The sequence below is a fragment of the Falco biarmicus genome, chromosome 2 (genome assembly GCF_023638135.1).
Source record: "Falco biarmicus isolate bFalBia1 chromosome 2, bFalBia1.pri, whole genome shotgun sequence".
NCBI classification, from domain to species: Eukaryota; Metazoa; Chordata; class Aves; order Falconiformes; family Falconidae; genus Falco; species Falco biarmicus.
Genome location: NC_079289.1, coordinates 94,485,656 through 94,500,827, shown reverse-complemented (window position 1 = coordinate 94,500,827; position 15,172 = coordinate 94,485,656). Strand labels below are relative to the sequence as shown.

The 15,172-nt window shown below is 37.2% G+C and overlaps 1 protein-coding gene across 7 annotated transcripts in view; it reads left to right on the top strand.

The window, feature by feature from the left end:
• The window catches only part of OFD1 (OFD1 centriole and centriolar satellite protein), a 34,943-nt gene that overhangs the window by 7,387 nt on the left and 12,384 nt on the right, over positions 1-15,172 (top strand). For all 7 annotated transcript variants that reach the window (XM_056328159.1, XM_056328160.1, XM_056328161.1 and 4 more), the window contains 10 exons: positions 730-903; positions 2,903-3,009; positions 3,921-4,040; positions 6,306-6,379; positions 7,045-7,136; positions 7,270-7,459; positions 8,138-8,268; positions 8,638-8,749; positions 10,200-10,808; positions 14,662-14,791. In XM_056328159.1, the coding sequence (XP_056184134.1) occupies positions 730-903; positions 2,903-3,009; positions 3,921-4,040; positions 6,306-6,379; positions 7,045-7,136; positions 7,270-7,459; positions 8,138-8,268; positions 8,638-8,749; positions 10,200-10,808; positions 14,662-14,791 (1,739 nt within the window). The remainder of the gene's footprint in view (positions 1-729; positions 904-2,902; positions 3,010-3,920; positions 4,041-6,305; positions 6,380-7,044; positions 7,137-7,269; positions 7,460-8,137; positions 8,269-8,637; positions 8,750-10,199; positions 10,809-14,661; positions 14,792-15,172) is intronic.

Genomic DNA, 15,172 nt, shown 5'->3' with positions numbered 1-15,172 from the left:
GTGCACTTGCTTTCCATTTTCTTCCAAATTTTTATTATTAATCTTTATATCCCTGTTTGTTCTTGTGTATATAGCACTTCACCCATTGTATGGAGACATGGTCCCTATGATTCATCCGTTCAGTTGCAAAATGCTTACTTTCCTGTTTGTACACATTTACTTTTTTTTCCGATTGTGCTAAGAAGGCTGTGAATCAGGACTTTTGTTTCTGTAACCCTCTCTATGTGGAGTTACGAGTTCTGTGGTTTTTTTAATGTTCAGCATTTTTTTTTGGTGTCCAGATGAATTTCTGTTGTTTCTGAGCAGCAATTCAGGACGGGTCTGCTTCTGCATTTCTTGCATCACCAGTCAAAAGTGGTTCTTTGGGAAAGGGGCAAGAATAAAGACAGTGTCAGGGGAGGAATTAAAGAGTGTAGCCATTCCTTAATTGCAAGGAGAGTATCACTCCTGCAGTGTGTTTTTCTTCCTAGACCTCTGTTTTGCTCTTGTCTAAAGCTGTTAGTTTTGTCAGAGATCTGCTTTGTGATGCAGATAAATGCGTGAAAACTATGTGAGCCATGCAGACATTCTATGCTGCTAAGATACATTTAGCACAGTAATTTATTTTCATTGAATTATGGTTTCCTAAGAAGAATTTCTAAGTGAAATTTTGAATTGTCTGAGGAGGGATTGTCTTTGTCTATTTGATGATGGCCCTACGTAACCCTCTTTTCCTCCTTTATGTAAAAGCTTGAACATTTTAAAGAAGTTGAAATAGCAAAGATTAAAATGGAGGAGAAAGTGCAGACCCAGAAAGAAATCTCTGAGCTGCGTCATGAGTTAGAGAAGGAACATCAAGCAAAGTCCGAAGCCTTGATTTCTCGTGAAAAGAATGCTATTGAGAGGCTTCAAAAGCAACAAGAGGTGAAGTTCCAAGTATTTTTTTCTTAACCTAGTACAAAATGATTCAGTGAGTTGACTGAACTGTACTTTTTATCTGTGGGAGATTTACCTTCAGATCCTACTTGTCTAATTAGTGGAAACTTCGAATTTACTTTTGATCTCATAAACTGGGCAACGTGTTTAGCAACTGCAAGAATGAGTATGGGTGAATATCTAAGGAGAGCTGGGTAGAAAAGGAACAGTTCTGCAACCTAGGTTTGAAGGATTTAAATGTAATGAATACTTTTAAATCTGTGTCAATAACTTTGCTGAATTCAGATCACTGGGATTTTTTTAACAGAAAGTTAAATGTAGCTTTTAGTTATACTATAATTCTTTCAGTTGCGAAGAATGACTGAACTAAATGGAATGTACAGTCTGTATGTACGTCATTATATGTTGAATATTATCAATAGCCGCTGTCTTTACTGTAAGCTGGCATCTTGGTTTATTTCTTTGAACAATTTTTTGTTGATGAGTTACTCCTTTGGGCTGTTAACTCTTGGTGTTTTGCCATAGTAGTAACTGTTACTGCAGCACACAATAATTTGTATATAGTTCTAAATTGCTTCTCCCAATCTCTATCACTTTTAGGTTTTTGGAAGAATAGTTTGCTTGCTGTTCTGTTGCCTGTTTGCCTAGTCGCCCCCCCTGCTGTCAGCAGTAGACCTTCTTACCCAAGTAATAGTCATCCACAAATGCTAACCACATTTTTGCTCTGGTGTGGTGGTTGTTTTGGGTTTTGGTGGGATCTTTTTTGTTTCTCCACCACCCCCCCACCCCACCCCACCCCCACACACCCCGAGAGCACATGGTATTGGTTAACAAAGCAATCTTACAGGTCTATACATAGATTATTATATACCAGTCTCTACTACTTACCTCCTTAAAATCTGAAAATGAAAACATATGACTATGCTATGAATTTCTTTCATGGTTTTGTCCATAGAAGCTTTTAAGAAAACCATCTGTTTTATGCTATCAATCTTCTTTTGTGGCCATGAAATTAATTCAGTAATTTAAAAAAAAAAACAAAACAAGACTACTAGATCAACATAACCTTCAAGTATTGTATATGAGTATTTGGTTGCTCCTGTCGGCTTCTGCACTCACTGAAAAGTATATGCATCATTTACCTGGGGACTCTCTTAACAGAGACCAGAAGTTCTTCTCGGATGAGGTATATTTACATTAAAGGTAGAAGGTCATTTAACCCTTTACTAAAATAACTTTATGCCCAGGAAATATGGCTTGGCAAACGGCTTGTATTTTTATAACAGGAACAGCAGTTAAATCTTTCAGCACTGTTGAATGCGTATGGCTTGCACACTTGGTATGAGCGCCCATACAGCAAAATCAGTTTTCTTCTTAAGCACATATTATTCCTTTGGAGAGAAGTAATTCCTTGTGTGCTTAAGGACAAGAAAAGCTATTTGTTATTACTAAGAAGATACGTGACTTCTGGTATTAGCATGTTCAACAACTTGGAGAATCCCTTTTACAATTTATTTGATTTCTGTAAGTTAAACTGTAAAAACTGAAAGACAGCTGGTTTACTCAGTTTCAGTTCTAAATCATGTTTTACCAGGGAGGTTTGGTACTTTTTTTCCAATTTTGTTTTATGAAGAACATCAAAACTATTATTTATTTCAGAAAGTCAAGTCTTTGAGCATGTTTATTCTGTAATTTTTTAAAAATAATTTTTCCTTTACATAAGTTTTAATCAGTGCTGTTTTGTAGAAGAAAATGTTTACAGGTAGTCAGCAGTGACTCCATCTAAAACATTTTTACTAAGAGTAAAAGAAGAAAGAATTTTTTAAAAATCACAATTGATTCTGGATGTATTTCCAATTGTGAATATTTAAATAATATTTATTGGAGTAAGACCAGTTCCTGAAGATCCTTGAAAGTCTGAACATATTAAACAGTAAATACCTTATAAAGTGTGAAATAAAACTAGAGATAATATTTTGTGATTCAGATAGAAGCAAAGGAAGTATACGCTCAGAGACAAAGTCTACTGAAAGATATTGAAGTCATAAGGACCAGAGAGGCGGAACTGAAGCAAAGAATTGAGGCATTTGAAGTGTAAGTTGCTGAAGCGCATGTACAATGCTAAATGATGCTGTTTGTCCTTTTTCTGGAAAACGTGCTTCAAGGTGTTGGTGCTTCTGTGATGTTGAAATAGATTATGTATCCCAGAAGTCAAGTTTTGCTTTTTGAGCAGCATTATATACTGTCTCTATTAGCAGGGATACCCCATAGAAAAAGACATTTTGTGTTGTTTTCTTTTCTACTTTATCTAACCAAAACAGTGCAGCATCAATTTGGAGGCAAGGAATCGGTGTTTGCTTTGAAGTGCTTAAATTAAAAAAAAAAAAATACCAAACCAAACCAAACCCCCCAAACAACCCCAAAACAACACAGTATGTAATACTAACACTCATGAGGCACGTATATGATATTTTGCTTCTTTAGTCCTGGTTTATTTTTTTTTAAATTATTAATTATTATTTTGAATTGTCCTTAGTAAGATCAGTTTTCTTTGTTTAAATAACTAAACCAAACCATTTTTGGCCAGGATTTCAATGCTACTTAATGTCACTACTTCGTCATCCATTTTTTGTAGCAAAATGAGTATCGTGAACAAAAAATTGGGTTTTTTTTAACAACCCAGCAGAGGGTGCTGATAGAATAGCACACCCAGCAGCATCTCCTCTGAAGCCATTCTGGTGAGGGAAACTGAGCTAGGGTTAACCCAGAATAGCTGCATAATTGATTGGTACTGGATTTTAGGTAGGACAGTTTAGTTTTTGTCAGTTCTCCTTGTTCTTAATGAATTACAATGACAGATTCTGATGATAATTTTAAATTGCTGCAGTGTTCCAGGCAAGCACATTACCCTTTGATCTCTCTAAATGTTATTTAAAAAAAACCCACCAAAACTAAAGTTTTGGCTTTATAACTGGTAATTGTCTGTATATTTATGGATATTTCAGCACTCAGAAAATTCAGGAAGAGAAAAATAAAGCTATTGATGATGCGCTTCGACGTCGTGAGGTTGCTGTGAAGAACATAGAGGAGACATATGACCAAAAGCTTAAGACGGAACTCTTGAAGTAAATTTCTCTTTTGTCTATAACAGGACACATGCAACTTCCTATGAAAACAGAATAATAAATTATATAGGTTCTCTTTTAAAAAGTGTAACAAAGCAAGGACTTTGAAAATGTGCAGTCATGTTTTTATCAGCTCGAGTTCTTTACATTATTGCTTAGCTCTTTGCTAGTAAACCAAAATGTTCTGTCAGGTTCAGGAAAACCTTGCAATAGAAAAGATTTTTTTTTAATTATAGGTTATATTATTGTTCTGCTTCAAATTCTGTGTTGTTATCTGGGAAAGATACAAACCTTATGTTTAGACAAGAGGATGTGAAGCAGTGTTAGTGATTTCATTTGACCACAGTTAAAAGAACTGACCATTTTATGAACACAGAAAAGGCGTGGAGGGGAAATTAGAATGAGAGATGTTCTAGGTTTCTTGGAAAAAGGGTGAGAGGTACACTAGCCCACTGTACAGATAGATTGACTCTTACCTTAACTCTTTCCCATTTTTGGAGAGGGATTCTCTGATACAGATCACCCTCTTTTATTGACTACTATCCACTTGAACATGGTTTCAAAGAATTTGCTTAGAAATGCTCTGTGAATATGTAAGACATCATCTGTGACTGCTTTTGAGGTGTTGCAGTGGGTATATCCTAACTTCGCTCTTGTACTTTCTTGGGGTGCCTTGGTCACTTGAAGGGTTACTTGAGATTTCACTGCAGGTGGGTGCTGTCAGCATGTTATGTGTATTCAATAGCGTGAACTGATCTTCCCGTTAGGCATTTAAACCAAATGATTCATGAATCATTACTTTTTATTGCAAGCCAGTGACCAATAAGAATGATCTGTGTTAGTGTGTCTTTATTTGACTTACAGAGGAAAGATGTAAAGAGTAGGTTTTGACAAGAATAATGCCTCAGCTGAAACTGAGTAGATTTGAGGGGTTTGTCAGAGAACAGTGAAATGCAAGTAATTGACCCACCTTGGTATCTTATTTTACTTAATCCGTAACAGCTAGTTACAAATAATTCTTGTAAAGTGCTTTTGGTTCATGAGGAGGAGCAAATTATCTTGAGGGTGAACTGCTGCTTAGCTTATTTTATCATCATACAAAATACTTTAGACTTGCTGAAAATGCTCAGGAGATAAAATCCATGTCCTTTTCTCCAAAATCCTTGCTGAAAAGTATCAAAGAGCTATCATTTCTTATATAGAAATAATGACGCTTGCTAGAAAATGTCTTTTTTATTATTTCTATGGTAAATATTAAATACCATAATGGGGAGAAGGAGTCTGGACCATTTGCAAAAATGCAGGAGGATGGATGTGGCTGTATCTGAAAACATTTACAGTTTGTGTCCCAGTCGTGTACCTTCATCCATAATCTGGATATTGACACGGGGCATCCTCAATAACTTCAAACATGAGGCTTAATTAAGGGGAATGGCTTCCCCAACAAAGGGCAGAGTTTCAGTTCAGACAGACGTTGATAAGCTTGGGGATTGCGCAAACATAAATCTTCGGAGTCTTAACAAGGAGCACTGCAAGGCTCTGTGCTCGGGGCAAAACATCCCTGTGAAGTAGTATAAATGGGGAAAAGGAATTGCCTGAGGAGCTGCGGTTCTGAAGAGGACGTGGGAATTAGACGGAATGCCAAGTTGACTATGAGCCAGCAGTGTGCTCTGGTAAATAAGGCAAACAGCTTAATGGGTGACATTAGTAGCAGCATGGCCAGCAGACTGAGGAAAATTATTATCCTCTTCAGGTAATGGTGAAAGCTGTGCCCCGGTTTGGGCTCCCCAGTTCAAGAAAGCCATGAAGAAACTGGAGAGGGCCTAGTAAAGGTCTTGACAGATAGTTATGGGACTATCAGTTGTGACTTCTGAGTTCATGTGGCCAAGGTTTTAAATTGTGGCTTGGGAAGTCCAGCTTGGACATGGGGGAAAAAAAAATTACTGGGAGGATAGTGCAGCATTGGTGCAGGTCATCTAGGGAGGTGGTGGAATATACATCCTTTGAGGTTTTCAAGACTTGGCTAGGAAGAGCCGCAGCTGACCTGCTCTAGAGTTGGAAGTAGTCTTGCTTTTTGAGCAGGTGGTTGAATAAGGTGATTGGCAGGGCCCTTTCCAACTGTTTCAGTGGCTCTGCAGTAAATAATTTTGTCAGTAAAAAGTTAAGTGTTCATAGTTTAATCTGGGAAAGACTGGAATTTACACAAATGCAAGAGCATATGTGTGCACATATACCTCGGGAATACATAATTCTTTTTACTTCTAGGTATCAGCTTGAATTAAAAGAAGAATACATAGCCAGAACCAATAAAGTTACTGAAGATGAGAAAAAAAATAAAGGTAACCATCTCTCGGAGATTAATTAAGTAGCTGTTTATCTCTAGAGCTTTTACTAACAGGTGTCAAAACTGTTGTTACTAAACAGTCACAGTGTTTAGTAACAGTGGCATAAGTGACAGAAAAGCCATCAAAATAGATTGTGAAGACATGTAGCAGGATCCAGTGACAGGTCAGCCACTCCTAGCTGTTCAGAATGCAGTGGGAACCACGAGCTGGTGCTTTGCACAGAGGCTACAAAGCATCCTGCTTTTTCAGTTTCCCATCTCCTGAAGTACTACTAGCTCATTCGTTCTCTAACTGAACTCTGGTGCAGTCTGGTACCATCCCCTTGAATGGTTGCCAGTTCCTACATTTATTGTGCACAAGGTGTTTAATTGGAGTTTGAGGAAGAGCTGGGACAGATAATGTAGTTAGACTTTTAAGTTAGGGACACGTGGAAGAAATGGGCATATGAATTTGATTTACTTAATTCTAAAGGAGTATATGTATGCAAATGTGTGTGTATGTATATGTATATTTTGAAGGAGTGTGTACAATGTTCAGTCATTTTTATGTCTTGAATTAAACTGAATGTTGTATTTAGCAGCTTAAACTGTTTTTTGCTGATAGTTTTTTACTGTAATACTCTACTAATTTTAATTCAGTATTTTTAATCCTCCCTGCAGAGAAAGCTATGCTTTTGCATGAAGAATCCATTGCTGTTCATTCAAAAAAGGAGGAACTTAAGCAAGCTATATCACACACGAAAGAGCTTGAGGTAATTGTAAACATGAATTTAAGGAAGCTGTATTCTAATTAGTGCATTTGATGTATATTTTAAAAAAAAGTGAAATAAAAATAATTAAGTAGTACAGCAGTTCATAAGCTCCTAAACTGTTCTTTATTTGCAGCTGGATTTGGAGTCAGTGAAGGCCCAGGTTCTGTTGGTAAATAAACAGAATCAGTTGTTAACAGAAAAACTGAAAGAAGTATCAGACTATCCTTTGCTAAAGGAGGAGAAATTAGAGCTCCAAGTGCAGAATAAACTACTTAGGCAACAGCTGGATGAGACTCGCATTGAGAACCAGCATCTGCGAGACAGTAAGTGTGAATGATTTAGTAACTTTCTTGTTCATGTTTCCCTACAAGTACTTGTATACAAATAAATTTTAATTAAATAGATTCTTTGTATTATGTTTACTAGTAGTTCACATTAAACCCCAACTAATGTTTGTGTAAAATGGAAGTCTTTGACATTGTATTTTCTTTAATATGTCTGTATAGTAGCAATCCTGAATTAAGTGGTACCCATAATAATATGAGGAGTATCCCTTTCACCCTTTGAAAATAGCAGTGCAATATTTCTAACCATAGCATTAGTGTGGTTAATAATGATAAAAGAACATTGCATTATTATGTTAAAATGATTTTTAAATTAACCTGACTATAGTTATTAAATGTCAATTATTTTTAATGTGCGTTTGAGATTACGGGAAAGTAATAAAAAAAAAGAGATGTATACTCAGTTACATAAAATAAGGATGTGTAATATTCTTCCGGAATGGGACTGTCTGGGTCTAGTTCTTAAATGACTATGCCAATGAAAATTTTGGTCCTTTGTAAAAGGAAGAAAAAAAAAATCCTTAAGTACTTTATTCAAACAAGGTCTTGTTATGTTCCTGAAAACAAATCAGCTTTAAACTTTGAAGTGATATCATACAGAAAAGTGCACACTTGTTATTCTGCAGCTGAGTATCTAGTATTTCTGTTTCTGGGTAGAGCTGTCCCAGCCCTCAGCAGAGCACCTGGCCTGCCAAGTGGAGCTGAGGAGAGTGGAACATTCTAGGAAGCTGGCACTGGATGAATTTGAAAATCATAGGCAGATTTTGGAAAAGCAGCTACAAAGTGAGGTAAATTATTCTTTCTAAATAATTTGAATCCTTTATTCTTCCTGTCATCTTGTTCATATATCTATGTACCTGTGTAGGCAGTTTAGCATATAGTTACAGGATTGTTTGTACTCTGCTTATTTTTATGTAAACAACTCTAAAGAAAACAAAACAACACCAAAAAACAACCAAAAAACCCCAACCAACTCAACATAACCAAAGTGAATCTTTCCAAGCCATGGAGTTGTCAGCACTGACTTTCAGTAGGGTATTATGTGTTTATGGTTTCATTGGACCTAAAACGTTCAGAAACAGCTATTCAGCCAGTTGGGATTGCTCTTTCTATTTGAATTATGAGGGGTTTGGGGTTTTTTTATCTGTCTCCTATAGACTGAGCATTGTGCCCAGTTGAAGACCCAACTGTTGGACTCTGAAGCTACTGTCAGGAAGCTAAACATGCAAGTTGAAGAACTGAAACTGCAAGTGAAACAAACACAGGCAGGTTTGTATCTTATCTGAGCAGTCCTTTATGAAGTTCACTTAGCTACACAGTGTAAGAATTTCCAAAAGCTTAAAAAAAGCTGTGGTTGCATAGATCTAATATACCAGCAGTGAGTAGATTTCAAGTATAAAATAAAAACCTATTTAAAAGCTCAGTTTAAAAAGCAGACTCATTAGAACTTCCCTGCCTTTCAGAAAACAAACATAGAGGAGGAGAACGTTCCTCCTTGAATACTTGCATGTTTTTATTGTCTCCTCAGTTTGAAGAAGTTTGTTTGGTGGTAACGTAATCATGGTTTTTGAGGGGGTGAGTTATGTTTTAATGCATTTTGATTCATGACTGTTCCTGATTAGAATAATTGATTTGAAATTGTATTCCATACCTCACAAATCTAAATACAACTTTCAAACAGTTGTTGTCAAGGCTGTTAACTTACGCACCTTGTGTGGGCATTAGAAAGAGAGAGGCACTCGCATGAAGCAATTCAGTGTGCTGAAGAAATGCAGTTCTAAAGATGCTTATCTGTCAGATTGCTAATACTAAGTATGATAAATGAGAGGTTTGGAATGTATATTTAAACTAAAAATATGGAATTTAATTCTGCAATGGTTATACATTACATACAGCACGTGTTTCACCATAGTTGTGTGTATGCAATGCTTTATATTATTCACTAGACCAGTACGTACATTTTCGTATATGGTACAGGTATCGGTACCATTTGGAATTGAAAATTTGTTAGTGTCAAAGTAGCAAATACATATTTTAGTTAAATGATTGAAATTACTGCAGAGGCTTTTATTTTGCATCACAGTTAAGGATGTCATTGAAGAACTATTTATGTAGAAGAAAACGAAGGTTTCCATTTTGCTGAGAAAGACACAGCCCTATAGATTGGTCTTTTGGCCCTGCTGAAGCATACACGTACAAGCCAGGAAGCAGACAGCCCTGAAACATTGAATTTAACTGGCAATTTTGGACAATTTTTTTCTGAAGAACAACATTGTCTATGTGCTATGTTGTTTTTCTCCAGATTTCTTTTTTTGATCTAAATAGGAAATTGTTAAGATTTGTGGCTTGCCATACGTCCTTCACCCTTTGACAGCATGATTAAATGTAATGTGTCCAAAGTGGTGATGTTTTCATTTTTATTTATATTTATTTAAACATAATTTAAGAAATAACATTGTAGAGTGCATATTTCAGGGAGTTTTACATGGAAGGATTATATATTTTAAAAAAATAGTATCAGTGATAATTTGCAGCTATGCAGCTACATTAAAAATATATTTAAATCAACCCTTTAAATTGTGAACGTTTAAGCCAGTTCCATGTTCAGATAATTTTGACCAAATTGGAATTTACGTGCCACAGTTTACCGTTTCTGTTTTGTTATGTGTTTCCCTCTCTCACTCCTTGCTGTCACTCACGGTCTCTTGCTGTCTTTTAGCTCTGGAAAATGAAGTGTATCGGAATCCAAAGCCTTCACTTGTTGATCGGTCTGTCCTTGACTTCACTGGTGACAGAGTTGTGCCTCATGACATTTATGTCGATAGCACATTCCTGAAGAATCAGGTTATGACCGATGTGATGAAGTTAAATGCGGTGCCAAGAGTTGGCTATCGTCAGCAGTTACATCCACGCAGTACTTCTCCGGATTCTGACCTGGAGTTTATGGCGCAAACCCAGGCAAGAATAAAAGAACTAGAAAAAGAGGCAGAGTATTTGGAAGAAGCCTACAGGAACTACCAACATAGAGTCATGCAGGACGCGGCTGCAAGCAGAACACCAAACAAGATGCAGTCTCCTTTACTTGTGCAGTGTGCTAGTATTAGACCCCCCTTGGCTACCCAGCATGAACTTCTGGAGGATAATCGCAGCCCCCAGCATTCCCCCCTCAGCAGTCCAAGAGGTGAAAAATACATCAAAAAAACTGGGCAGGTTGATGTTTTTAAAAATCCCTTAACACCACCACACAGAGGAGCGTCTTCTTCAAGGCGCCTTTCTTCTACTCCTGTTTCCAAATTGGAAAGAGAGCTCAGTAACAAGATTTCAGATGGTAAGTCAATGATTATTAATGTGGTGGAATACTGGAATACTGTTCCTCTTGCCGTATGGGAGGAGAAAGATTTGGCAGCGCTAGTCTTTTCCTTGTTTGTTGTTTGCGAAGAGGCAGGAGAAGTTAGAGACAAATGTGTTAGCTGCTTGGACTGTTGCTTCTTTGTGGAAGCAAGTACTGGAAAAGTGCATTGAGGGAGGCTAAACATACAGCACTTTGTTGAGGTAGCTTTAAAGAGAACACCACGCCACATAGCTCACTGCAGGTGTAACCTTATGATATGCAGAGTTTCATTCAAAAGTTTCTATCAAGTATAACTACTTTGCAGCATTAATTGTAATTTCCTAGTTTTAATAACCCTCCCTCTATATTCCTGTCCTTTCATTTAGCAATTGTAGTTAACGTGTGCAGCAGAAGACTGCTACGTCTGGCTTCTCTTAAATTGAGTTTTCTAATCTGAAAGGTCCAGATTTGCTTTTGTTTGTTCTTTTTGTTGTAACATCTTTATCAAATATTCCTGAGTAATTGTGAGGGGGAAGGGATTAGTATTTGGTCATGATTGGAAAAGTGGAATTTGCTATTAATTCCACAGGGTCTAATAGTTACTTAGCCTTTTTATTTTTTTAAAGGGGCAGTACTCAGAAAAGCAAGCAAAATAGAAAAGAAAAATTTAAAAAATTGTGGTTTCAAATCTGCAGCATGTCTGCTGCTTGAGTTTGTAATTTTTGTCACCCTAGCTCAGAGTGGATTTCGTAGGGTGAAGACTTTGAGATAGTAATGAAAAAAGATCATGATCAGCTTCTGAGTGAAGGAAAGTTAAATAGAAGAAGGGCAGCTTAGTTTGGAAAAGAGTTAGCTGAGATGGGTTGTGGGAAATCTGGAAAGCAATGAGTGATACGGAAAATGTGAAAAGGGATCAATTAATCTCTCCTTCACAGACCACAGCATCCTGTGAAATCGAAAGGAAAGAGAAGGAAGTACTTTTTCATACCATGAGTAACTTGTGGATTTATTGCTTCTGTGGCAACAAGTATAGATGCAGGATGGAACCCAGGATGCAGGATATAGATGTCAGGGGACCCAAAATAGTATTCATTGGGGAAAGTTTGGGTTGGGTGTTAGCAGAAGTAAGATGTAAGTATTTTCCTTCTAGTTTAGTTTTGTTTAGTAATGGGCACTGTTAGAAACAGGTTACGACCAGTCTGTTCTGTTGTGGCTGTCCCTGTGTTTCTGCACATAGAATATCATGCTCTGTTACTGAAAACATATTTGAAAACTTGAACTTCCAAAGCTTTTACATTTTAAGTTTTCTCTGTTACCTTCTCTAGAAAGTATTTACAGACTATTTGTTTAATACTGCACACACACAAAGTCTTTCATAAAGGTAGGGTTTTGTTGTAAATTAGGAACATAAAAATTAAAGTTGTGTGCATGACCTCCACAACCCCTCCCATCTTTGTACCTGTCAGAGGCTGGTTATATGATACCTGATCTCTTTTTTTTTCCTTTAGATCTGTTCTTTGCTTAATGCCAAGACCAGCTTGCTCTGGAGAGGGATGAGAGCTGAATAACAAAAGAGGGCATTACCTGACTTAAGCATTACAAAAAATTTTGCGTAGGGGGAGTGGGTTGCAGCTAGATGATATATTCTGGTGAACTGATACAATACATGCCCCAGTAAGCACAGTAGCTTCAGCGCTGTGCCGTGAAGTGATTTGTCTGCTTCCAGTTAGATTGCTTCCCCACTGATCTGTCACCTGTTTCAAGAGTCATCAGAGAGAGAGTGCTTTTATACTGGTATATATGTTATTCTTTGTACTAGAGATGGATGAAGCACCAGATGTGTTTTTGCTAGAAACCGTAAGTCATTCTGGAAGCTTTCATGGAGCTTTTGAGTGGTGTTGAAGATGCCAGTCTGAACAGCTCAGAATAAATTTTAAGAGGTAAAAGATGTCATGCACGTGAGTCTGAGGTTTGTTTTTCCTTTAAGTGAGATATACCTCAGTGACAACTGTAGCTCAGTTGTCAGCACCTGTCTTCGAAGGATGAAAGGAAGAAGTGTGTCCTCCTGTAAAATACTTGCAGTTGGCAGATCTAGCAGCAGTTTTACTACATAATTGACCAGTGGAAGTGTATGTGGTTTTCTGTCTTCCTTTAAATTATGTATGTATTTGACTGTTTCCCTTCCCAAGTCCATTCATATTGGACATCTTTCAGGCTTTGACCTTCTACTGGGAAGGAGTAAGCCCATTTCTTTAAGAACAACTAAAAGTAGGACAGGTTCCATTTCTGTTTTCCTCTGCTTACTGTCTCTAATCTCTGGGCAGTAACATGGATTAAGAAATAGTTAATGAGAAAAATTGAATTGTCATCTGACCCATGCTTCCTATTACATTACCAGTACTTTTTACCTTGATCATTACTTGACAAAACTTCGTCCCTTGTGATGAGAAAGAGCAAAGTTGGTGAGTCTTGCAGAGAGCATACTGTGAGCCAAAGACCTCAGCAATTTTTCTTTTAGTAGAAAGTTGTTAAATTTCTAATATAGATAATTTCTAAATAGTAATAGGTTGTGGTAAATTACTGTATGAGATGACTAGTGTGCCACCTGTATCCTAACATGCAATATGTGTTAACACTGAGGAGGTGAGTGCAGGAAGTACTGCCTGCTCTTCTTGTCTGTTTATTCTGCACGTGAAAATTTGACAAGTTATTTTATAAAAGTTTGGATGGTGGTGGGCTGAGCGTTCCAGCCATGCACAGGTCATGCTGATACATGTGTATGACATAACTGCTGGGTCCTGTTCTGTTAGTGCTCAGCTTCCCCAGAGGGTGTTCATCCGTATTGCATGGGCACAGGGGCTGTCTGGAGATAAAAAGCCATTGGCAACCCTTAGTCTGAAGCATCCTGACTTCTGCAGTGTGGTGTGCGCCGTAACAGGGTGTACTTCTGTGTGACCACCTGAAAAAACTTCAGGTATGGGAGTGTTAATAATAGCTTTCTGTCTATCTTTTGAGCCCAGTTAGCACTGACAACAGTAAAACTTATTTGATCAATGAAGAGAAGAAAAACGGCAGTACCAGCTTACTATATGAATACCGTATCTTGTGGGAAAACTAATAATTCATAGTCTAGTAATGAAAGACCTGTGCAGCTGCACAGGAAAGGAAAATTAAGATTGCAAAGCAAAATTTAATCAAAGCACTAGAGTTAGCAAGTTTGATTAAAAGCCTTTTTATTGGAGGGGTTTTGTTTTTTACCTTGTTTTTTTAGGAAACTCAAGACTTCTCTAGTCATATTGTCTTGTTTCCTTCCCTGATAACTTTACAGCTGTTGATAAGAGGATAAAATCTTCAAAGATTTTTCTTCTTTGCTTCATCACTCACTTTTACAAATCTGTAGAAAATGAAACCTCCAGGTTAAATTTCTTAATGAGGAATGGCCTTTGGGAGACCTCAGACATTATCTTTCACTGACTAGTAAGCATATCGCTAGCTTGAAAACCAGGTCTGTAACTGCTTCCTCTAATATTCATTATGGGAGAAATTACTTGATGCTTGGCAGAGGGGCTACAGTTTGTGGGGAGCATGTATTTATTATATGGTGATAATCATAGGCTTTATGAGAAGTTTACGATGGTGAAGGCTTGTAGAGGAAAATGCGCGTACTGGAGAGGTAAGAAAAAGAAATAAATAACCAGTACAACAAAGTTCATATTTTAAGGTCCAGGTATTAGTTGCCCTGTAGTGGTGGTGCCTGCAGAGTCTAGTTATGCATGTTGTAAAAACCAGCCTTGTCTGAGAAATGGTAGGGCAAATAACTAATGCAAATTGTGGGATTTTCATTCTGCAGACAACATTGGCCCATACCTTGCCTCTTCACAGCAGAGTGTTGACCAAGTGCTTTCTCCTATTTCAAAGCCATATCTACTTTCATCTTCAGAGTCTGTTTCTTCCTCATCCAGTCGTGGCCAGAAAATCAGGTAACTTTGTTTACAAAGCAACATTTTTAACCTGCTTTTAAAAGAAACATTTATCTAATTGTTCATGGTGATAGCTGCTTTTGCAATTCAAGCAAGCCATTAATTTTGCAAGTGAGAACTTTTCTGAAGATGGATAAGCATTTCCATTCTTGCACCTGGAGAGCAACCTAGTCATAAAAAAAAGAAACACCCCTCTTCTCCCAAATCCAAATAACTTTGGCAAATACGATTTGACATTTTCAGTGCTGTTTAGATTTGTGCTTCCTTCCAGTGCAGAGTTATGTGCAGTGAAATACTTAAAACCTCATGTGCACTAAAAACTTCAGATGAATGCAATGTTTAAAAATAAAACAACAACAAAAAAGTCTTGTCCTATGACAA